The sequence below is a fragment of the Colobus angolensis genome, unplaced genomic scaffold (assembly GCF_000951035.1).
Source record: "Colobus angolensis palliatus isolate OR3802 unplaced genomic scaffold, Cang.pa_1.0 Scaffold456, whole genome shotgun sequence".
Taxonomy (NCBI): Eukaryota; Metazoa; Chordata; class Mammalia; order Primates; family Cercopithecidae; genus Colobus; species Colobus angolensis.
Genome location: NW_012117999.1, coordinates 70,649 through 96,172, shown reverse-complemented (window position 1 = coordinate 96,172; position 25,524 = coordinate 70,649). Strand labels below are relative to the sequence as shown.

Here is a 25,524-nt window from a genome sequence, read left to right as displayed (position 1 = left end):
AAGGAAGGAAGGAAGGATACTAATTATCCTACTGCATGATTAGTATTCTTAAGTTTCTATCACAGTAGTAATGGTATTAATTCTTCAATTCTGTGTTGTGGAAAAGAGGATTAAAATTCTTTACTATTATTTATTTATAGACATTTAATATATGAATACAAAGTAAGTCTAGTACAGATGCAGTTATCAAAGACACGTTTTAGCTTGAGGGTATAACGTTGACACAGTGGGAATCGAACCAACAATGTCTGATTTTGTGAGCATATTTTGGAACTCTTTTTTAAAATAAGCATATCAACAAAATTTGATCTGAAATCCTTATAATAGGTAGCTGACAATCTTACAACTCATAGCTTCCTGAGTTTTTTCAGGTATTTTAGAGTTGCTGAAAGATAGTATGATAATAAGTTGGAAAATATTTTGAAAAAGGTAAAATACCTACAAAATTAGGTAGTGATTTTTTTCTCTCAATTCCATTTAAAGTCTGCTTAGTGAGTTCAATTCTAATTTATGTTGCTCATTCTGATAAACTAAGAATTCAGCTCTAATTTTATTTCCGATCACTTGGTATGAATTTATGTAAGAAGCAATACCAGTCAATTAACAAGAACTTACTGAGCACTTTTTGTGAATTCAGCAATCTGCTGGATGCTAGGGGTGAAGGAGAGCTCTATAACAAAACTCTCCTTCAAGGAAATCTCAACATATTTGAGTAAGCTAACATGAACTCATGAAATCATTAAAGACCTATTAAAAAGTTTAACCCTGTCAGGTTGCATATAAGGCTATAGATATTGAGGACAGCAAGAGTCATTGCTAAATGGAAGAGATAAAATTGAAATAAGCCTCAAAGTTTGAGTCAAATATAGATTAACAGAAAGCAAAATGCTGAAGCTTTACTAAAGGAAAGCTGGAGCTGACAGGAGCTTGGTATTAAAGAGAGTTAGGGTTATCATTGCAGATTATCATGCAGTGATAATCTACGGAGGTAAGTGTTGGTTGAATATATAGTGGAAACTATGTTTGAATGTGTGAGGTAGTTTCAGATTTAAAGTTTTAAAGTAAGCCACAGAGTTTGGAGTTAATAGGGAGCTATTTTCTGTTCTGAAGCAGGGGAAGGCAATAGGAAAGTGCTGTTTTAAGAACATTAATTTGACATCAAAGAGTAAAACAGTTTAGAGTGAAAGATAAGAAAGATTATCTTGGGGAATATGGTGATAATCATTCGATAGCAATGAGGTGATAAAATTCTCAGCTAGGGTAATAAGTAATGAGAATTGAGACTCATTGGCAACTTGAGAAACCTACTAAAGAATCTGGGAAAATGGAAAAACAGCAATGCCACTTTCTGAAATGGCCTTTAAAAAGGGCTACCTGGTTTATGTTGGAAAAGGAGTTCAATTGGGATATACTGAATTAGAAGCATCAGTGTTGGGAAACAGAGTCTGAGTCAGAGGTCAGGGTTTAAAAATAAGGTAAAATGTTTGATAATGCAGATTTTATAATTACCTGATTCCCTGAAAATGAAGGAGCTCATCAAATAAGTAATTATAAAGTGAAAGAAAAAAGAGAAAACTAGAGACAAAGTAGCATAAAAACTTGGGGTCAAAAAGAGGCAGAAAAGCTAAAAGGCAGAAAAACTTTTTCTAGATTAATACCACAGAATTTTTTGACATCAGATTTATGGAAAGTAAATATCTTAATTTCCTCCTACCGAACAGTTGGTTTCCAAACTACTTTCAAAATTTCATAATGACCATAGATATTTCAAATGACTGCTCATTATCATGTCTTTTTAATGGTTTAAACATCATAAATTTAGAATAACAAGATATAAATCTCTCCTTTGTTATGTAATCCTGGAAAACATTTCTTACCTGAAAAAAATGTCTTCTAGGGTGATTGTAATAACTACTTAATCCTCTTCCAAGCTAAATTTTGAATACATAGAATTCAATTACAAAATGTAAAGAAATTATTTAAAATATATAAATACGTTAGTGGGAAAATCATTAAATAAATATAAAGATGTGTATTTTTATAAAGCTAGAATAAAATTTTGAATTATCTTGCACAGTAATATTAAATTCTTTCAATAAATTTTATGTGAATGATTTAGTCAAATGAATACTTTAAAAACCCACCAAAAAAGTAACAGGGCAACTCTCATACATGCTCACACACAAGATAAAAAAACAGACAGTTTTTAAAATAAAAAGCCAATACCAGCATGTTCTAATATTATAGAGCAGGTTAGATGAATTCTAGCAAAGTGCATTTTTTATTTGAAATTTCCAAAAGTTGCTCGCACACTTCAGGCGCACACTTACATTGGCTGGGTCATTCCTTTTTAATAGGTATCACACACACATGAACCCATTTAAAATAACATATCCATAAAGTGACATTTTGGTTCATGTTTCTTAGGTTTTTGACACAAGTAGCAAGAAAATATTGAACTTTACTTTGCAAAGCACAGAATATTCTTCCTCTTTGCTAATAAAGGGAGCACTCGTATAAGTTAAACCCACCAGAGTTATTTATACATTTTTCACTAAAAAAATTTCATGAAATGTCTACTTGAAGAGGAGACAGTAAATTAATCATTAATTTAGATGGTATTTGAAAACTCCAGTTACTGTATTTCTTCTGTTCATTTTCCTAATAAAGGATACCTGACTGGTGCAGCTAAAGAGAAATGATCCCTAGAAGATTTTAGAGATAAACATAGGAATTGCTGTTATATATGTGTGTATATATATCTGTATATATGAATACCACTAACATAAATAGGCTGGTATGGAAGCAAATACAAACTTTTGCATGAAAAAAGATCAGGAAATTGAAGGCATGGATTTCAAAATAGTGATTTTTTTTAATATTGCAAAAACTTGGGATTATACGAATCTTTTTGAGAAGCTCTAATGTAGAATTTCTTTGTTTTTATATTTTTTAAGTTCTCATAATCACGATTTCTTGAAATATTTATATAACTATGAATTTTTACAATTTAATTCTTAAAAGATTATTGGTTTGTCTTCCTAAGTGAAAGATATAGAATAAATGCTTTTAACAATCATATTTGAAGTTGAATTCCAAACACAATCTAGCAATATCATACTGTGACCTTCACCGCTTACCATTCTTACTTCTCACAGGAGTAAAATCAAGCTGGAGCCATCAAGAATGCAGCTCTGGTGTTTTTTAACCAGCCAGAGGCTCGTGCCACCACTTTTACCCAGGTTACCCAAGCAAGTTGTACATGTATAATCACGTTCTAAATGAATTTTGACTGGCCTGCATGCTACTCAGCTATGTTCCTTCCCCTGCCATGGCAAGGAAGTGCTAGACTTGCCCAGCTGCTCTCTGCTGAATCGTGTGACACATCACAGCATGGTCAGGCGAGATGGGCAATCCCAACATCATATTTAATTCTGCTAATGAGTTTTCTAATTTAGTCTTTAGCCTTTTAAAATCAATTGCATGCTCTATAGGATCTATAATATCTATTTTAAAACATGATAGGAATGTTTATGGTTCAATATAGTCAGGGATGTAGGAGGGCATGCATTTTTTTGTTTCTCTGCTTTTATTTCATTAAAATAAGACCACAACTTTTTGTTGTTGATTCAGCCTTTATAAGTAAATTGTATTACCAAAATAAGCCTCACAGGGTTTTTTTTTTTCTGATAGTACTGCCATTTTCAGATCATTATATTCAGATCTATGAATATAATTTTCAACCTATCCAATTCATGTGCTCCAGATGAAAATGTTTGCTTTCATGTTTTGGGGAAAGGTTCTGTAAAAAAAAAAGAAAAAAAGAAAGAAAGAAAAAAGAAAAGGAAAGAATAGGGTGATGGGTGATCCTGAGGTTTGGAGATGAAGGGCCATAGTCTGTATGCATTTGGGCAACACATATCTTGGATTTTCATGTAGGTTAAGAACAGTTATGTCTGCAAAACCATAGTGATCATTGTAAAGTTACTTAAAAAAGAAAGCATCATGATATATGGGATGAAAATTCATTACATCTTGATCATTAAGTAATTGGCCTAGTGTACCAATTTTTTATTTGAAATTTCCATGATCTATGTTAATTTCTCCCTAAATGTTCTACCCAAAACTGACCAGGCAAAAAAGAGACTTGGAAAATTTACTATTTTCAGTTTTTAATTACTAATTTTAGTTTTGTGAGGGGTAAAGGGCATCTCCCAAGATCATTGTAGATTTGTGGCTTAATGAGCTTTCATTTTATTCTATTGACTCAACTTTCTCCATTGCTTACTGCAATCTCAGCCAGAGTGTGGGTTCTGGGAGGGAAATTTTGAAGCAAAAGTAAAGAGTTTGTAAATATTGGGCAGTTTTTCAGGGCTTCTGGTGACAAGGAATATCTAATTAGTTTGGGGTTGTCTCTAGGTTTAATTTATACATACTTTTATTTTCCCTAGGGATAATTGAGAATTAGTCGCAGAATGCAAAAAAAAAAAAAAAAAAATCAGACATAAAATTATCTATGGAAAATAGTAACAAAGATACAGTCCATGGTGATTTATGCAATTTTTTATTCAGCACCAAATTTTTAGATTTAGAATAAAACAACATTATTAGTCATTGAAGAAAATCTGATTTCTTTTTCTTTTTTTCACAAGCAGAAAAGAATTAAATAATACTGGCATATTATTATTTACACCGTGTTTGTAACAGGATTCCCTCCTTTTCAGAGTCTTTATGGAAACTTTGAAAGTAGATGTTTGACTAAGGTCCGGAGCACATGCCCTTTGTGCTGTTTTTGGAATTTGGAAAGCAATGGAATAATGACTCTAGCTTTCAGTTTCTCTGTTACATGGCCAGTGTCTTCCAAATGCTCTTTGTGAAATTGAATGTGAGGCAGTTCTTTGAGAGGAGCAGATGGGTGTGTGAATAGCCATTTTAAACCCATCTCAACCTTTAAAGATGGTCTTGGTGCTTTAGTGTACTTCTGCTGGAAAAAAAAAAAAAAAATAAGGCTCGTTCAGACGAATACTTTTGTATCCTTTCTGAAAACAAATGGCCTTTTTCTTTTTCCTTTTTGATGCTCTTTTACCCTACTCTTCAACTACAGCATGATGATTTTCAGTTTCACATACCATGTTCTTATTCAGGCTATTTTAAAAATAAAAGGAGCTCCGGGGATGTTGTACATGTAATATATGTCCAGGCAAACCAGATGGTGGTGGTTCACATTTTTAATCTTTCGATAAGAGATCGTGAGAAAAAAAAAAAAAAAAAAGGAGCTACTGGCCTTGTTCTTCCCACCTAGGACAAGCAACCTAAGGGCTTCACTGTGTGGCTGTCTGCTTTTCATGTGAAATATCATAAGTCCAGATATGGTTATGCATATCCAAAAGATCAGACTAAGGCCCTGATAGTGTGTATGGCCAAAACTTTCCTCTTCTACTAGCAAGGCAAAAATCCACAACTTTTTTTAGAGAAATGGCTAGATTTTAAAGGCAATCTGTAATGGCTGAATCTTTTATTTTGCCTCTTGAATCATACAGCAGTTTGTGAGAGTCAAATATTTGATAGCTGACTGAAAATAAATGAAATGTGAGCGCATTTCAGTGGAAGTAGGCCAGTTGCTAACATTCTCTTTCATCTCTGAAAGTTAAATTTCATTATTTAATTGGATAAAAATCAAGAGCAATATTTGTCATATGGGGGAATTTCTATATAAGGTCACGCTATTGAGCAGCGGGGAATGGTCTCATGGCCTTTTTTTGGGTGTTAACTCTATTGTTTCTTATGTTGAAATAACCCATTCATTCCTGTGAGTGGTATTTGTAGTTAACCTTCTTGAAAACTTCATATTCAGGTACCATGTCTTTGAGGACATGGTTCTTGGATCAGCGTGCGGCTTCCACAGCATTGCGCCAGGCTTCTGCTACAGCCAGGCATGTTTTCTGTGACTGAATTAGGCCTGGAGAATGTTGCATCTTAAAACCTGCTTTCCAGCGTGCATTTGTAGAGCATAAGCCATCATCCCTCTGTAGACCCAGTCGTTTCTACAAGGGATGGAAGAATTTAACCTTTAAGTGCCATAAAATATTGGAGGAGTAGGGAGAAAATAGTACAAGAAAACAAGTTTGAACTTGTACTATGTGGTTTTATATGGAAGCTTTCTATTATTATGCCTATATTCCCAATTATATTTTTCTAACTACTTCAGAACAAGTATGAATTTAGTTATTTAGTATAGTCATCGAGTTCCTTAATATGGTAAATTTAATTTCAGGTTTCTTTGCTTTTTTTATATCATTGTAGTATCACAGCTATGGCAATATAAAGAAAGTAAGTTATTCTTTATATTTATTGGTCACTTGCTTTTCAATCAGTTATATGCTTTTAAATAAATTTGAAGGTCATTTTGGTTATGACTATAATAAGATGTATTACAAACCACCCTTGACTAGAATGTGAATGCCAAAGTGTTGAACTTAATTAGAAAAATGTTTAGATTGTTAAGATTACATCAGTGTATAGAATTACGTATATAGTATAGATATGTATTTTATAAATGTATACAATTTAAAATGCTTATATAGTTTTTCAAGGTGTAAATTAATGATTTAAAAATACTGCAGTAAAGTTCTTTATGTATCCAGTGACTAAAGCATATCAGGTAGTAGATCATAATTGGTAAGTTGATGTAATTTAATAAGAATGTGATTCACAATTTAATTTATAAATATAGGTAAATGCATAACTTCAGAAATTTTATATAATTGATGCAATATTTTCATAACTTCATAGAATTAAAACATAGGTACTTTCCTATGATAAATATGTGACCTAGGGCATTAAAAAATAATGTAGTAGCATTTCTGACTAATAAGATTGAATTGGCGAGGTGCAGTGGCTCATACCTATAATCTCAGTACTTTGGGAGGCCAAGGTGGATGAATCACTTGAGCCCAGGTGTTTGAGACCAGGCTGGGCAATACGGCAAAACCCTATCTCTACAAAAAAATTAAAAATCAGCCAGATCAGCCAGCTGCAGTGGCTCAAGCCTGTAATTCCAGCACTTTGGGAGGCCGAGGCAGGCGAATCATGGAGTCAGGAGATCAAGATCATCCTGGCTAACATAGTGAAACCCCGTCTCTACTAAAAATACAAAAAATTAGCCTGGCATGGTGGCGGGCGCCTGTAGTCCCAGCTACTCGGGAGGGTGAGGCAGGAGAATGTCGTGAACCCAGGAGGCCGAGCTTGCAGTGAGCCGTGATTGCGCCACTGCACTCCAGCCTGGGTGACAGAGGGAGACTCTGTCTCAATAAATAAGTAAATAAATAAAATAAAATAAAATTAAATTAAAATTAAAATCAGCCAGGCATGGTGGCATGCACCTATAGCCCCAGCTACTTGGGAGGCTATGATGGGAGAATCGATGGAGTCTGGGAGGTTGAGGGTACAGTGAGCCATGATCATGCCACAGCACTCCAGTCTGGGTCACAGAGTGAGACCCTGTCCCAAGGGGGAAAAAAAGAGAGAGAGAGATTAAATCATGACTGAGTCAGATTCTTCAACTTGGGAAAGCTGACTTTATGTCAACCTTCATAGATAAGGAAGCCTCCCATAAAACACTTTTTAGTGAAATGAAAACTAACTTACCATCTTCTAAGCTTTGGTTCATGAGGGTCCTGGGAGCTTGCAAAAGCTTTGCCAAGATTCCCTCTGAGCATTTCTTGAGGGACTTTCCAGAGCCTGAAAGATTATCTTTATAATCAGAAAATCTCTGGAATAACTGTAAAGCAATTCTCCATGAAATAGGTTCTACTCCTTGGACAATCAATAGTAGAATGGTGGCAGGGTTTTTTCCTTGTCCATTGTCAAAAGATATGTTGTGCCTCATAATGCCAGGAGAAGAGAGGTGAACTGTGATCACTGTCCCTCTTTACCTTAAGATGTATAAATACATAACCTTCAGAGCTATTAGAATAGAGATTATTTATATCCAAACAACTCAACCACATTCACAAATATATGTAATCTAATGACCTTCCCAATAACAAAAAATACACCCAGAGGTCCATATGTGTAAACGATTGATTCTATTGTCATTCAGGTTAGTGGCTATTAGGACTTGTGCTGTAAAGGGTTTGTTTTAAATATGTATATATTTGTATTAAACATAAGACACCTACAGAATACATGGAAGAATTATAATGTGAAAAATTAAACATCTCACAATTATATTAGCAGTGGTAACATGGGAAGTGAAGGGTGAGTATATTTTCTAAAGTTTTCAAATGGAAAAGTACGTGTGTGTGTATACATGTATAATTACTTTTTTATTATTAACATAGTATTTTTATTAAATAATTCCTATTTAATAAGAAAATGCATTTTCTAATATAATTAGATAGACTCTCTCCAGACCAGACTTGAGTTATAGATCAAAATGGAGAGATAGAATTATCTAAAGACTATAATTCTCTCTATAAAGTGGCATTAAAGGATATTCAAATGTTTATTGATTCACTCTTCATGAACCCAACATAACTATTCAGCGTCTGTTCTATACTTGGTGATATACTGGATCTTTTGGTATACATATGTGTGTATGTATGTAGTTGGTATACATGTGTGTATATACATAGATGTATGTAAATATGTACATATATTTAGGAGAATATTTTGTCAAAGGAAACAAGTATAATAGATTAAATGCTCTATAAAATTTAGCACGAAGAAAATCATGCAAGAAAGAATGGCTTCATAAGAGGAGGTTGAGGTTTACTATGATGAGGCTCAGAAATCATTAAGTTTGGATTAGACAAGAGGACAAAAAAATGAAACTTTCTATAACTAACCTCAAATACATTGGTTTCTTATTGTTATTACTTGTAAAGTGGATATTATTGCTGCCACTCATCAAAAGCCATAGTAATTAACCCATAAACTACCAGTGAAGTTGGAAGAAAAAGTTAGTGGCTGAGACCAAACAATTATCCAGTATTTTCTTAGTTACACCAGAAGCTGCTGCAACTCTACTGAGCAGTAATTTTCCTAGGTCTTTCTTAAATGTATAAAAATATTCTGGCTATAAGAAGCAGAAAAATCCTAGGAGAGGAAAAGATGTCTTGACTTTCCCACCTCTCCATAATGTAGAGGAAATTAATGGTAAAAAAAAAAAAAAAAAGGTTGTGCTATCATGACCCTAGTAACTATCAGCCAGAAGTGATGGCCTAGCTTCTCTATTTACCATAATCCAGCCTAGGAGGTACTGTACTAAAAAATTGTATTTTTATGTGAAGTAATTTTCATAATATATATATTTGGACATGGCTAATGTCAGGTTAATATCACCTTTAAAGTAACACAACAGAAAGTATCATCTGGATACTACCCTTTAATTAGTTCACACTGTAAAATATTAAACTACATTTGCATTATGTCTTCATTAAGTCAGGAATTTTGAGCCAAATTTCCCCAACGTGAACTGTGTTTATGGCCTTTTTAAAAATAACACAGTAACTCTTTCAGAAGGCTTTGGCAGAGTGACCCTAACACTCAGCTACCAAAGTTAATGGGGGCTTTGAAACCATTAACATGTCCATGCACTATTCTTTCATCGTAAAAGCTTTACATTATCAGGTTGTGCTGTATGTCATGTCTTTGCATCTGTTTTCATAAAACATTGCACAATCTTGTCTTCCCAAGTGATCTCAGAGTACTTATTATTTATTCTTGTAATATTACAGTGGCTCTTCTAGCCATGTGGCATGTCACAATGATTTAGTTAAAGGAAATATTCACAGCTGGATCGTATGTTGAATTCAGAATGTGCTCCTAATGAGTCTATAGAGATTCTGGACAATGCCATTTATGAAGAAATTTCCATTTCATTTAGAATTCTTTGGCAAGTATTGAATTCAGTTATGCAGTTCAAAAAAAGAGAGAGATCCATCATTTTTCTTCTAGTAAAATAAGAAGAAAATTATGTAAGCCAGAGAAAAATAGAGCACAAAGTTGAAATATAATGACTGTGACTCATGTTAATGTGCTGCTCTTCCTTTCTAAAATTATAGAAACATGGACAATACTTAGAAACAACTGGTAATGGTAATATTCTTTGCCCTCTGAAAATTTCCATCTGAAGAGGTGGAAATTAAAATTTGATTTGATGTATTTTAGTTAATATAATCATTACTAGATGTCAGCCTACCACTTTATCCAACTATTCTTGGCTTGGCCTCAATATTAACGTATTAAGTTATGTTCATATGGCATTCATATACAAATGCAGATCATAAAACAAGTTAATCAGTATAATCCATCCATTCCAGACCACCCACACTGAATGTTGTCTAAACTTTTTTTGTCTGATTCAGGTCAGTAGTCATATTATTTTGAATAGTATGTCTTGATTTACATTAAATTATTAGTACATAATGGTCAGTAACGCTAATAGAGTTAAATGCTATCACTACCTTTTTTTTTTCACAAAATGACACAGTTATTTCCCAGTTAGTTAAATAAAAGAGGGGAAAATCACATCTTTGAAATGGGATTTTGTTTCCAGAAATTAAATGCAACCAGCTCATCTGAAGGAAGCACAGTTGACGTTGCTCTACCCCGAGAAGGTGAACAAGCTGAAATTGAACCCGAAGAAGACCTTAAACCAGAAGCTTGTTTTACTGAAGGTAAACAAGCTCTAATGTAAACAAGCTCTAATGTGATTAAATACAATCTCCCCTTGTTCTTTACAGAGACTGAATATGCCTCATTTTTAAAAAATATATTTATGAAACGAGGTGTGGTGGCTCATGCCTGTAACCCCAAAATTTTGGGAGGCTAAGGTAGGAAGATTGCTTGACCCCAGGAGTTTGAGACCACCCTGGGAAATGCAGTAAGGCTTTGCATCTACAAAATAATAATAATAATAATAAAGAAAAAATAAATTAGCTGGACATGGTTGTACCTGCCTGTGGTCACTGCTACCTCAGCTACAGCTGTATCTCAGAGCTTTTGCAGGGAATCGAGGCTGCAGTGAACCATGATTATGCCACTGCACTTCAGCCTGGGCAACAGAGCAAGACCGTGTCTCGAAATAAATACATAAATTAAATAAGAAAAATATTTAAAAGAAATAGTGAAGGAATGTTTATCTTTATTTTCCTTTTTTCTTGTAAAAAGTTAATCTCTCTAGATTTCTGGATTATACTTACAGCAGTGACTATTCCTGGGCAATTAAAATGATCTGATCGGTCTTTTTGTTTTTTCTCATTCTCCATAACGTGAGGAAGCTGACCCTATGAGTTAAGTGGCATTCTAGAATGTCATGTCATTGACATTGTAATCCCTTTAGAACTCCTTGGCAATGGTGTGATTTGATTTATAGATGCTACAGTAATTACATTCCCTCCCTTATAGTTCCAATGCAGTTAATGTGCTCTGGCTAGAGCTGTTTTGAGATGTAGCTGTACTGTGGAGTTTGGCAGGGAAAGCAATAGCTGTTCTCACAGAAAGCAGCACAGTGTCTTGCACACAAATTAACGAATATCTATTATTCAGTGTGATTGGACTTAATCTGATGAGTAGTAGCTCAGAATCTTACAGCAGAAGAGTGGATGGGAGTTAGAAATAATGTGAAATCTAGGAGGGGGAGGACAAAGGGAAAGGAAATACTGACTGACGAGCTGAGTCATAGGTGTGACTAAGAAAAGCACTGAGGCTGAAAAATAAATTAGCTTCGGAAAATTGACAGTGGCTGATGCCTGGGAAGACAGCGAGATTTTCTGTGCGTGAAAAGAAGTAAAAACCCAGGATCACATCAAAATATGAATAAACAACTCGAACATGTAGTTTTGCCTCAAACCTGAGAAATGCACCTGGACTATTTTCATCAATGGCCTTGAGGCAAAATAATCCTACTGGTGGTGAAGAAGGAAATCATTGTTACTTAAGCAAATCTAGATAAAATATTTCCTTAAATTCTAAGTAGGTGGCTGAGTATATAAGTCTAAGAATAATTCAATATACAGGAGGGATGCTGAAGATAACTAGGAAATGAAGGAGATGGTTACCCTATGAAATGATTACCTGGAAGTGGAGTGGGGAAGGAAAAAGAAAGTTTATTTTTTCCTATTTAAGATGAAAAAATATTTTTAAATAAACTATATTTGATTTTTAGGATGTATTAAAAAGTTTCCATTCTGTCAAGTAAGTACAGAAGAAGGCAAAGGAAAGATCTGGTGGAATCTTCGGAAAACCTGCTACAGCATTGTTGAGCACAACTGGTTTGAGACTTTCATTGTGTTCATGATCCTTCTCAGTAGTGGTGCTTTGGTAAGTGAAATGCATATTGGCAAGAATCAGATTCTGGTGAAATAGTTTATTCTCCAAAATTACCAGATGCAAACACTGAGCTTCAGAATCAAAAGAAGAGGCATATCTGTGTCTTGCAGAGCTTGGCACCCAAGGTTTAACGATGCAAAATTCAGTTCAGAACAAATCAGCACCATGAAACAGCCAGATGGAATTTCTCATCTGGTGTTTATCTAACAGATGTTTTCCTCACTGAGACAACCATTTGCAGAGACATTCTGTAACCACGTTACTTTCCCTGTCAAATACCATCCAGTTTTCCCTAATAATTGTATTAAGATTTATGGACTAAAAGTGTATTTTACGTTTTTTTTCATGTATAATCAACTTATTGTCTCAAAATAAGCCAGATAGTTCAGGAAATTGTAGAAAGTAATGTTTGAATAGGCCAATTCTGTCCCTCATTAACAGAACTTCTAGTTATTTCTGAGTTCATATTACTTCATTAAAAGCATGTCTTTGTAGCAGTAATTGAGATAGAGACTTAGGGATGAGAAGTAGGAAAGAAAGCATATTCTAAATCACTAAAGGCATGACATTTCCCTGCCAGCATGTTCACACTTAGTTTTAGTCTTTAGATTTTGTCTGATGTGCAATGTTTATGTAAAATATCAATAATCAAATTATTGTTTTGTACTCACTATTATAGTAAGCAATTTTTTCAGATATTTAGAATATTTGAAGTAAGCCATTTAAGTAAAATAAAATATTTTTGATTCACAGGCCTTTGAAGATATATACATTGAACAGCGAAAGACTATCAAAACCATGCTAGAATATGCTGACAAAGTCTTTACCTATATATTCATTCTGGAAATGCTTCTCAAATGGGTTGCTTATGGATTTCAAACATATTTCACTAATGCCTGGTGCTGGCTAGATTTCTTGATTGTTGATGTAAGTATCTTGAATGATTTTTATAAAGTTGTTTTTAAAAGAGGCAAGTTTGACATTTCATATATTTCTATTATTAAAACTGACTTTCACTAACGATGACATAATTATGCAGTTATTTAAACAGAACTATAATATATGCAATAATGAGGAATATCTCATGGGAAAGAGTAGAGGAGGTCCTAAAAACATGGGCAGTGGTAAGAGAAAACACAGGGAGAGTTGTTCTATACCACAAACAGACAGCTTTTATTTTTCTGAAAGTTAAGTGCCTCAAAGTAAGTAATAGCTAAATAATGTGTTGATTGACAGATGTAAGCACTTAGCTTACTAACAGTTCAGTTTAAAAAAACAAACAAACATCTCCAAGAGGCAAAATAAAAAATGACTGAAGGTCAGAAATTGTGTAAACTGCACTTTAATCCCTTCCTAGAGTGCACGTGACTAAATACTGTTAAATTAACCCATGTACTGAGTTCATTCAGCCACAGCCACATACCCACAGACACAACAAAATGCATTTCCATTTTTAAATCAGTAGTTAGATCCCCATAGCTAATCAGATATTTACCATGCAAAGAGTTAGGTGTAGGTCTGTTCTGAATCTGATTACCCTGGGGTGAGTAGTCATAGGAACATTGCCAATTATAGAATTTATCTGACTTGCAGCCTGTTTTTTTATTTCAAATGATGGAGAAGCACTGGGACAACATGACAATCCTCTGATTCCTTGTAGTCTGTGATATTCCATTGCACAAGGCTTCACAGCCTCCTAATCTTCACAAATCAAGGTGCTTCAAGTACTATCTCTAGCCATTTCCTAGCAATCACAAAGCACTTTATGTTTAGCTCTAACACTTGCCAATATGAATCAATGATTGCCATATGTGTGCATTCATTCTTTTTCTCATTTTTGACGAGTCTGGGTCTATCCAAATTCTACTCTTCTTCCTCCCACAAATACATATCCACAATTATATAACCAAAATGTGTTTAACCCTTTAAGTTGATAAGAAATCTGCTGCCAAGTCACTTTTAATAGACCAGAAATGACTTTCAATTTCCTTGGCTGGCCTTTCATTAATAATAGAGATGAATTTCAACATAACTCTGAAAAGCTATCCACAAACGGAAACTTAATATTTTCACATTCTGCAGCTAGAGTGGACCTTAAGGAATATCTAGGCTTTATTCAAGACATGAGGAAACTAAAGCCTCAGTTTAAATATTTTTTGGAGATAGCACAGCTTCCTAGTAATAAAGTTGATATGTGTCCAAATTACTAATTCTCAATTCAGTGCTCCTTTCCCCCATAGATTTTCTGCCTAAGTGATCCATTATAATATTAGTTGTAATAGGCAGGTGTGTGTGTGTGTGTGTCAGACTGGCATCAGACTGGCTTTGAGATTTAGCATTTAAAATCTCCACCTTCTCTGTGAAAGATGGAACACTAAATACATTCAATGATCCTTTCTGGTCCAAAAAGATTTTATCGTGTATGAATATTGTTAGCATTTTTTTTTTTTTGAGATGGAGTTTCACTCTTGTTGCCTAGGCTGGAGTGCAATGGTGCGATCTTGGCTCTCTGTAACCTTTGTCTCTGGGGTTCAAGCGATTCTCCTGCCTCAGCCTCCCGAGTAGCTGGGATTACAGGTGCCCACACCGTGCCTGGCTAATTTTTTGTATTTTTAGTACAGACAGGGTTTCACCATGTTGGACAGGCTGGTCTCGAACTCCTGACTTCAGGTGATCCACCCACCTTGGTCTCCCAAAGTGCTGGGATTACAGGCGTGAGCCACTGTGCCTGGCAAGATTATTTTAAAATGTGATAGAAGTTTTCTAGAACATTCTGACTTACATTTACTGAACTACTTCATTGTACTTTGAGTATTTCTATGTACTTCCCTTATATGGAAAACATGATTATGATGTAAAAATCTCTTGAGGTTGGGGATTTTCCACCATGTTTTTATCCTTGCACACCTAACATAGACATTTAGACATCTATTGAGTAATGTTTCAATGAATGACAAAAGAATAGTGCCCCAAAATTACTTTGCTTTTAGTGAGTCAAAATTAGCAGATTGGAACTGGGTACTGAAAGCCTCCTCCTTTGGGTAGGTTAATGTATCTTAAATGGGTCTCTTTTCTTAGTTTTCCCAAAGCAAGGGTTAAATATATGAATTAATGCAACCTCAGATAACAGCTTGTCCTCAGAGTACTAGGGATTCACTAAGCTAAAGTAAACATAAGGTTAAAACAGTTTTTGAAAGTACAAGTAAAATGGACTTAAAGAGTTTAAAGTCCATAGGGTATATCACTGTAACGAAACTAAACAGTCACAGAAAGGTAAAGAAAGGAAGCAATCAATGAAACAAGAAAATAAAGAGAATAACCAAAAAAACTTCCTTTCAAATGTATCTTTCAAAAACTACGTTCACATACTTGAGAAATAGGTCTGTGTAAAAAATGTACCCTCCTCAATTCTCTCTCAAAAAATAAAATTAGATGTATAGTGAGCTATCTTTGTAATATCCTAAAATTCATTCATTTATTCAATAAATATTTTTGAGTACCTTATAAAGGATCATATGCCATTCAAGACAAAGGAGAAATGAACAAACCAGACCTAGCCTTGCTAAAGCTTACACTCTATGGGAGGAGAGGAACAGACAGGAAACGTGTAAACAAGTAAAATCTAAAGATAAGATAAAGGCAGATGGTGATCACTGCTATAAAAAAAAACAGAGTACTAGGCTGGTAAATGACTGCATGTTTGGGGAAGCGGAGGGAGGGCAGGAGCAGTGTGTCAGCTAGTGTCCAGGAAGGTGTCTAAGGAGGTGCATGGGGGAGGGTGCCAGTCATTTGAAGACCTGGGAGAAGAGAGGAGTCGAGGCGGAAGGGCCTGAAGTGGGAATGAGCCAAGGAGATTCAAGAGACAGAAAGAAAACTTGTGTACTTGCATGTAATGAAACATGAGTAAGAGGGGTAGAAACTGAACTCAAAAAGTACATTGTGGCCATGGCAAGAAGTTCGTATTTTACTGTAATTTACTATATATCGTATATATTAATATTATGTAATCTATCATATATTAGTTATAATTACCATGAGAAGCCCCAGCAGCAGGATAAGCAGGGACCTGATCTACTGTTATAAAATGATCATATCTGGCTATGGAGAGGGGGAGGCAAAGAGTAAAAGCAGAAAGATCAATTAGGAGGTTGTTTTAATAATGCAGGAAAGTGGAGATTTTAGGCTAAGGTGCTGAGACTTACTGATGGGCTTGATATGTGGAGTGAAGAAAAAAGAGGAATCAACAAATGGATTTTCTTTCACCGTGAACAAATGGGTAGAGGACAGAACCATTAACTGGGATGGGGAATATCAGAAAAAAGATTTGGCAGGGTAGGTAGATGATGGGTGGGAGAGAGATGTATTCATTTGATATATATTCATTTGAGATGCTTATTAGACATTCAAAACAAGGTACTGAACTTTATGTAGATCTAGAGCTCAGGAGAGAATCCAGAATCTTATGTACATAAATTTAAGGGTCATCGAGATGTATACGGCATTTGAAGCTACAAACCTGTTTTAGCTCACCTAGGCAGAGAGTGCAAATAAACAAGGGAACCCAGAACCAAACTCTGGAGACACTATAACATTTAGGAGTTGGGCAAAGGAGAACCAGCCAGTAAATTAGACTGAGAAATAGTAATTAATAGGAAAATAAAATACACATGGTGTCATAGAAACCCAGAGAAGATAGCTGGGTTTTTCCAAAGGAGAGGTGATCAATTTTATCAAAGGCTACAGTGAAAAAAAGTCAAAGATCAAGCAATATTGGTATATAAGATTGACATTGGGATTTGGCAAAATGAAGGTCATTGGTGTTGTGGATGAGAGAAAATAATGAAGATGAAGAAATGGAGACAGCAAGTATGATACTTCAGGATGGAATCAAGGACAACTCACGCCTCTGTCTTCCAGAATACTGCACTAAAAGGACCACTTTTTCAGATTCTGTACAATTCTTTTCTTCTCAGCTGAAGGTCAAAAAGATACTATGTACGTTTTAAGAAACAAAATATACCTTACTATATATTATACATTCTATAACTACACAAACTATACTATAGATGCTGCTATTGACCACACAATGAACTAAATACATCATTTAATTAATATTTATTTAAAATGTATTGAAAACATCAGATTTCTTGTGGTCCTTATCAATTTTTGCAGTCATCTTTGAGAAAATGCATCTGAGCATCTCTCATAAAAACTTCGTTTGATTCTAAAACATCCTAATATACTGATGTGTGCAAACAAACTCTAGTAAAAGGTTCAACCATCGAGGAGTATTTATGGCCCACAGGTGATTTTCACTAACAGCACGGGTTAAAAGGAGATGCTTGATATTATGGCTTTGGAATTCTTTTCCTGCTTAATCACAGGCTCCTTAGAATCCCATCAGCTGCTCTGTTAAGGTGAACAAAAGCACCATAGGAACACTTTCTGATCCTAATACGTATTTCTATTTGCCAGCAACCCCTAGGATCTAGTGTTTCCTGCCTTAGTTCTTGGCACTTATTATTGACATATTGGCATCCTCAATAATGGAGCTAGATTGTTATTAGTAGTAATAGTAGTAGCAAGATATTACGCCTAGTACTTTGTAAGCACTTATTGTGGGAATGGCACTAATTAAGAGCCTTACATAATAATAGTGAAAATTACTACCCTGATTTAATGCACACTGTGTACAGGTGCCACCGAAAGCACTTTACATGTGTTAACTCATCTAATCTTCAAAATTCTGAGTTAGAAACAATTATTCTCAATTTGCAGGTAGGGAAGCTAAGACAAACAGATATTCAGTTACTTTCCTATGTTAACAGAGCTAATAAGTGGCCAAGCTGGATTTGGTACCCAAGTAATCTGGCTGTAATGACTGTGTTTCTAACCCCTACATTACAAACCTCTTTATAAATGCCTCTTTTACTTACAAAGTATTTATTAATCTTTTTAATAAGCTGTTTATTTTTCATATTATTATTTCTATTTTGCTACAGATTTTATCTCTATTTCACAGGTTTAGAAATGTCATACAGCTAGTAGGTGGTAGAGCTACCTTTACCCAACACTGAGTTCTTTGATCCATATTTTACAACAGGGCACAGATCTATTTGGCATATTGTACTGAACTAATCAGAGTTCCCACATGATGCTGAAAGTGATTGCGTGTAAGTGGTGGTGAATGAAAACAATGAGATGGTGCTTTGCTAATATGCAGACATCTGCCTTGAATTTTATCTAGTGCTCTTGTAGAGAGAATTAGAATAAATTAAAAGAGGTTTGGGGTAAAGGAACTAAATAATTGTAAATTATTGTCATTTCATATGAATTTCTGATCTCTTTCTAGACATATTTCCATGTAAACAGTCTAGTATGTAATTTGACTTTTTCTATAAATGTCTTCTGATAGAAATGATTCATTTTGCCCATTTCTTGGAAGAATTTAATTCTCCTTTAGCATTATTAGTTAATTAATAAGAAAAAACTCTCACAGGCCAGTTTAAAAAGATAATCCTACTAATGTAGCTGTAGCCCATTCTTTGAAAGAGTATGGCTTTTAACAGAGACTTTTAATCTCTAATTCTGGTCTTTTGTTAAACTCCAACCCATACTTCTAACTGCTTCCTAAATAATACCTGCAAATACACCTGCCATCTGCACACGTTCATCATGTTTCCCTTCTAAGTCATACATTTCTTCCAAATTCCCTACTTAGTCTGACAGTAATGTTTGTATAAATCCAGGCCAGATGTTATCTTCAGCCTTTCTGCCTTTCACCCCTCACAACCAATCAATCAGCAAGTTCTTCTCCATTTTACTAATAAATGAGTGGACAGTCTCGCCCTTCCTCTTCAGCACATCAACACCACTGCAATCAACTGGGCCAAGCAATAGCTTACTAAATGTTCCTGCCTCCAGTCATGACCTCTGCAAATAACGTATTTTAGGAAGACCTACAAGACCCTTTCTCTTCTTAAAGGCCTTCCCGTAGGATGCAATTTATTAGCCAGTATTCTAAATGGTGACAGTAAAGGCAAACAAGCGTTATCATTTGTAATATTAATAACAACCAACCTTAATTGAGCTATAAATTGTCCTTTGTCTTCAATGCTTAATTTGTTTAATCTTCACAACAACTTATGCAGCATCTACTGTTACTTTCCTAGTGTGTAGATGGGAAAATTGAGGCACAGAGTAGTTATCTAGTTAAGTAACTATATAACATACATTTATTGTGTAAAATGTCAAAAACAATTCATATCTTTTGAAAAAGAAATAATTACACCTGAAGATACAGTCATAATTACACACTTTATAAACAGAAATAATTATGCTCACAGTGAATAAAAGTTGCACTTTAAAATTTTTTCTAGTAGTGTGCTTGATTGAAGATGATGCATCTATTAACAAAGATACTTTGATTTGTTCTTTTTCAACATAAACGACATATAGTGTTATTTTGATTTAATCATCTTGAAATTGCCAAATTAAGAATTCCAGACAAGGAAATAAACAGAGAGATCACCTGATTCACAGTCTTCATTTTAAAGACCCCTTCCCCACTGCACATAGGGTTTGGAATGTTTAAGTGAAATTCCTGTGAAACTCATGGTTTCTCTGTACCATATTGTAGTCAACAATGATGAGTGCACCAGATTTTACTCATCCTTTCCCCAGGGATGAACGCTTAGATTGTCTGCTTCCTGCTATTATAAACAATACCACAATGACCAAGGTGTTTGCTTTATACAGCATGTGAGCATTGTGAATTCTCTAATCATGTATAAAGTTAAAGACCAATAAATAAACCGCAAAGATAAAAGTAGAAGAGAAAGCAAAAAGGTGGCTCTTGAAGTATAAACTTACAAACTCCCCTTACATAAAAATAAATTATCCTTTTTTTTTCTTTAGGAGACAAAGTCTCTCTCTGTCACCCAGGATGGAGTGCAGTGGTGCAATCACAGCTTGCTGTAACCTCAAACTCCTAGGCTCAAGGAACCCTCCTGCTTCAGTCTCCCAAAGTGCTGAGATTACATGCATGAGCCACCTCCCCCAGCCTGGACTCCCATTTCTGACTGAGGTTGCATAGGGACTGCACTTCCCATAGCCATTGGAAGGACTTCCCACAGTCTCTGGAAGCCTGCGCTCTATTCCTGCTGTACACCTTACCCACCCCAGCTGGCCAAATCCCTCTACAACCAGTATCCCCAACCTCCCACCTTCAATAGAGTCCTCTGCTACCATTCCCATGGCAGCTTTGTACCTGCCCCTCACCACTACCTGACCCCTTTTCTAGGAACTACTCAGCAGACAGGAAATAGGGCTCCTTTGTCATGGAAGCAGGAAGGTGTGCACCTAGCAATCTGAAATTCCAGGTTCCCTTGTCCTAAGAAATATTGAGCTAATCCATATGCTATTTAAGCCCCTCAGTACTATTAATGGGAAAAACTCAACTTCAAGATATACTGAAAGAGAGATCTGTGGTGTTGCAGGGAAACCTAACAACAGTGTAAATAACTGTTTAAATGTTCTGACCTCTGTAGCAAGTACAGATTTTACTCCAGAAGTTGTGAAGTTGTATTTTATTCTGCTCTCTTGAAGGGTTGGAGAGCGTTGGGTGAAGGGACTCAAGAGTGTCTAGCTTTCCTGTATACAAAATTTTAATCAGTTCTGTTTTCAGCTCCATCCATTGCCCCTCTGTTTTTGAGCAACCAAGGGCCTCCAGGTCCAGAGCCTTCTGAGCATTTGTTGAAACAATTTGTGTTGCTTCTGCAGGCACCTGCATTTCTGCTGCTCTTTCTCTGATGAGAAAGTAATTATTCCTGTGCTTTCCACAGTCCAGAATGTTTTAAAACTCTTCTTATTGTCTCTTGTCCTGTTATCTTTGTCTATATTCCTTTGCTTTTCTTCTAGTTGAACTTCAATAGGGGGTATAAATAAATATGTTGTTCAAACAGATAGAGTAAAAGTTTAGAAAGAATCTATGTGTTTTACTATTTGGTTAATGAGCTTTTACTGGATAAGTTGTAGGAGCTCTTTTTATATTGAGGAAATTCAGTATTTTGTCACAGGTGGTATGAATATTTTTCTAATTTGGGCTTTTGTCTCTTGAATTTTTTGTCACGTATAAATTTTTCAAATTGATTTAGTCAAATTTATCAGACTTTTTTTCTTCTTGATTTTCTCATGTTTATGAAGACCCATTTCAAGACTGTTAAAAATATTCTGGTTTTTTTTTTTTTTCAGTTTTTATTGTTTGAGAATTTTGTTTCTTTCTTTGTCCATTAGTTCATATTTTATGTTTTAATGTTTGACCAACGTGGAATTTAATTTGGTATAAGGTGTGAGGTAAGGCTCTAGTATTATTTGTTTTCCATGTGGTTTCTCATTTAATGAATAATCAGTTGTTCTATTTCTCCTCTCATTTAAAATTCTCTTCTTATCCATGTGATAAATCTCAGTATCCACATGCTAATTTGAGCTTTATTTTATTTCATTCCTTCTTTGTCTACTAATATAACAGCTTTAATTACTGTAGATTTATAATTAATATCCGGTGAAATTTGTCCTCTCTGCTTTTCTTCTTCACAAAATTTTAAATTATTCTTATCCTTTTACTTTTTCTGAATTATATTTTTAAAGTTTTTGTAGTTCAAAAAGACTCCTACACAAACTTTTTAAAAAGTTAAGATGAAAAATGCATTTGTCAACCACCTAAAATAATTAGGTTATTGTTTATAATAGTTTTTCACTTGATTCTCTTATGGGATTTTTTTAAGATAATGACAATATATCTACAAATAATGATTTCTCCCACTTCTCTAATTCTTATAACTCTTCTTTTTCCAGAAAGTGTTAAATAATAATGTTGTTGATGGGCATATTCTTTTATTCTGATTTTCATGAGAATGCTTATGGATCTCATCATCAAAAATTATACAAGCTTTTAGATAGAAATATGTCATCAGAATGTATGGAGGTTATATAGAGTTTTTATCTTTTATATTCGTGTTGAACTTTAAACATTGTCTTTAGTCATTTTCAAGGGAAATAAATTCCTATTGCTTGGTTCCTTAACCAATCATAGGATTTCCAGACTCTTCTTTGGAACCATCAACTCCATCCTGCATTATTCTTTTCTTTCTCAGTCTCAGCTGCCATAAGAATGTGGGAAGGTGTGGATGACAACTGAACCAACCCCTGACACCTCTATCACAGACATTTCCATTTATTTACTGTGTAGTGTGATACGGTACCTAGAATCATGTAAATTCATATTAAAAATTTAGTTTTTGGAAATGAGTATCTCATACTTTGCACACATTGACAAGAATGCCTTTTGTGTTTAGCACAAAAGAGATAAGATTAAAACACTATGTATTGAAAGGTTGGGAACAAATTTGCTAAGGTGAAAAACACATTAGACATAAAAACAGAGACCTAAATTCTAGTTATATGTTTACTTGTTGTCGTCTTTCCTTGGATTGGTCATTTCACTATTCTGAGACACAAAGATAATGAGTGAAAGAGATCACTGTGAACTGTAAAGCACCCTACTAATGTAGTCATTATCTTCAAACTTTATGTGTGTTGCAAATCTTTAAAATTCTTGCAAGGAGCTACCTCCACTTATAATAGAGATTTGAAAGATCTTATTTCAAAATAGCTTTTAAAGCATATTTTTTCACATCAGTTAAACCACTAAAATAAGGTTTTGCCTTATTCAAAATGATGTTGTATTTAAGTCATGCAAACCGGAAAAAAAAAGCATGTATATGATTGATCAGATTGTGATAATCTTATCAGAGTGATTTGCACGGAAAAATCATTTTAAGTTACTTGATTAAACCAATCTGCAGTGAGTATTCTCAAAGTCCTAAAAATATTTTAAATTCCCTTTATTTTCCTATATAATTCAAATATGCAACAGATCCCAGCACAGATTTGTCAGAAAATCCAATGTCAGGTAGTTTTTGATGATTTCTCCTTGGGAACTTCCAGAAACTCTAGGACATATGTAGCCTAGAAATGTGGTGCTAATTTCCTCTGATTCTCACATATTGTGGCTGCAACTCTGGCACTATGTCCTCTGGGCCATAAGGTCCATTAAAATAAGTGCAGCTTCATTAAGCCCAGCTTCTCCAACAACACACAATTCCGTGCCATGTAGGGTGGTTAGATGCAGGTGGCACCTTTCAACCTTTGAACCCGTGACTTCCTATCTTTCCAAAAGCCACTGTTCTGGATATTACCTTACTATTTTTTTTTTTTTTTTTTAAAGAGAAAAGAGGCTCTCACTCTATAGCCCAGGCTGGAGTGCAATGGTATGATCATAGTCACTGTAACCTCGAACTCCTGGGCTTAAGCAATCCTCCTGCCTACGCCTCCCAAATAGCTAGGGCTACAAGTGCGTGCCACCATCCCTGGCTAATTGTTTTTTAAGTTTTTTTTTTTTTTTTTTTGAGATAAAGTCTCACTATGTTGCGCAGGCTGGTCCTGAACTCATGGCCTTAAGTGATCCTCCCACCTCCGCCTCCCAAAGCACTGGGATTACAGGCATAGGCCATCACACCAGTTTTACTTTTCTTTTCAAAGCATGAGCTTCCTTACCTCAAGGTCTTGAGAAATTTGCAGCCACATCCCTTTAAAATCCCATGTCTCAAATAAAGGACTTTGTTGGGAGGTTGAGAAAAATCTTCAGATAGTAACTCTAGAAACATAAAGAAGCTGTTAATGCCTCCTGAGGAAAAGGAGCATAGAACATAGAAGCCTGTGTGTTCTCTAATAACCTTTCCAATCTTTCCAGTCTTCTATAACAGCAAACGTAAGACAGAAATGAATAGCTCAATCAATTATCCTGCTATTAATCAACTTTAGAAGTCAAGTCATGTATTATTCTGTTCAATTCTTAAAATGTATGCTAAACTAAACAATGAGAGGACAGTGGCTTCACATGCTTTTAAAGCCTGGGTTCTGGTTTTGGTGTCACTCTTTATATCCTGTGTTCTTGGGCACATTATTGATTTCATCCCACTTCATAAGATTGTTGGGAGAATTCACTTAAATCCATTTTCAACAGCCTTTTTTCATGGGAAATTATGCCCTAATGCCCTTAAGCCATTGTGGATATAATGAATTAATTTCTCTCTTATGCATTAAGGAAAGCACTAGTTATGTACCATCTTTGAAAGAACTGAGAAGATGGTCATTCAAATCACTTTCTGTGCTCTATGATTCAGATGAAGAACAAACATTTTTAATTGATGCAAAAGGTTGATATATGCTTTTGAAGTCAGATCATTTGGATTCAAATCGCCAGTTCTACCTCTTATTAGCTGTGCATCCTTTTTTGGGTGTGGGTGGGGGTGGCGCTCAAACTTCCTCACACATAAAGAGGCAATGGTAATGGTAGCTATTTCTTTGGATTCATACATGAAGACATATTATTATATTGAAAGAAAATTAAAGCAAATGAAGTTCCTCCCCCCAAAGGACATGCCTTCTTTGATCTTTCATATATTTAAGTAAAATTTAGTATAAATACAGGTTGAGTCTTATCAAAAACCAGAAGTGTTTTGGATTCTGGAATATTCATTCTATGTCACTTGAGCACTCCTAATCCAAAAATCCAAATCCAAAATGCTCCAATGGGCATTTCTTTTGACTGTCATGTTAGCATTCAAAGCATTTTAGATTTCAGATTTTTAGATTAGGGATGTTCAGCCTGTGTCAGGAAGCTGTACCATCGCTCTGAATGATGAGGACTATATTCTAAATCTTAAGTCCAGTAGTTTGGATAAAAATTTTCCCTGGAATAATTATTTATCCAACATATTTTGACTAAAGTATGTCTGTCCAGACAGTGTTAGACATGTTAAGAGAACTTTCATCCCAGCTGATAAAAAACTTACACGATCTGGAAGGGGAGATAAGATATGTAATCAGTTAGCGCTATTATATGGTAAATGCTTCCAGAATGCATAACCAAGATATTACATAAATTCAAGAGAGAAATATTACTTCTAATCAATAATATTAAGCACACATCCATGGAGGATCTGGCATTGAACTCAATCCTGATACACAGGTTGAAAAGGGGTCCATGATTGTAAAATATCTAACTGGAGGTATTGACAAGTGTTTATAAATATGGGCAAGTATTCTGGTTTCATTGGTTAAAAA

The 25,524-nt window shown here is 34.9% G+C and overlaps 1 protein-coding gene across 1 annotated transcript in view; it reads left to right on the top strand.

Moving 5' to 3' along the window:
• SCN3A (sodium channel, voltage gated, type III alpha subunit) overlaps positions 1-25,524 on the top strand; it is a 96,327-nt gene that overhangs the window by 57,458 nt on the left and 13,345 nt on the right. The window contains exons 19-21 of the mRNA XM_011958020.1: positions 10,562-10,682; positions 12,173-12,327; positions 13,090-13,263. Of these exons, the coding sequence (XP_011813410.1) occupies positions 10,562-10,682; positions 12,173-12,327; positions 13,090-13,263 (450 nt within the window). The remainder of the gene's footprint in view (positions 1-10,561; positions 10,683-12,172; positions 12,328-13,089; positions 13,264-25,524) is intronic.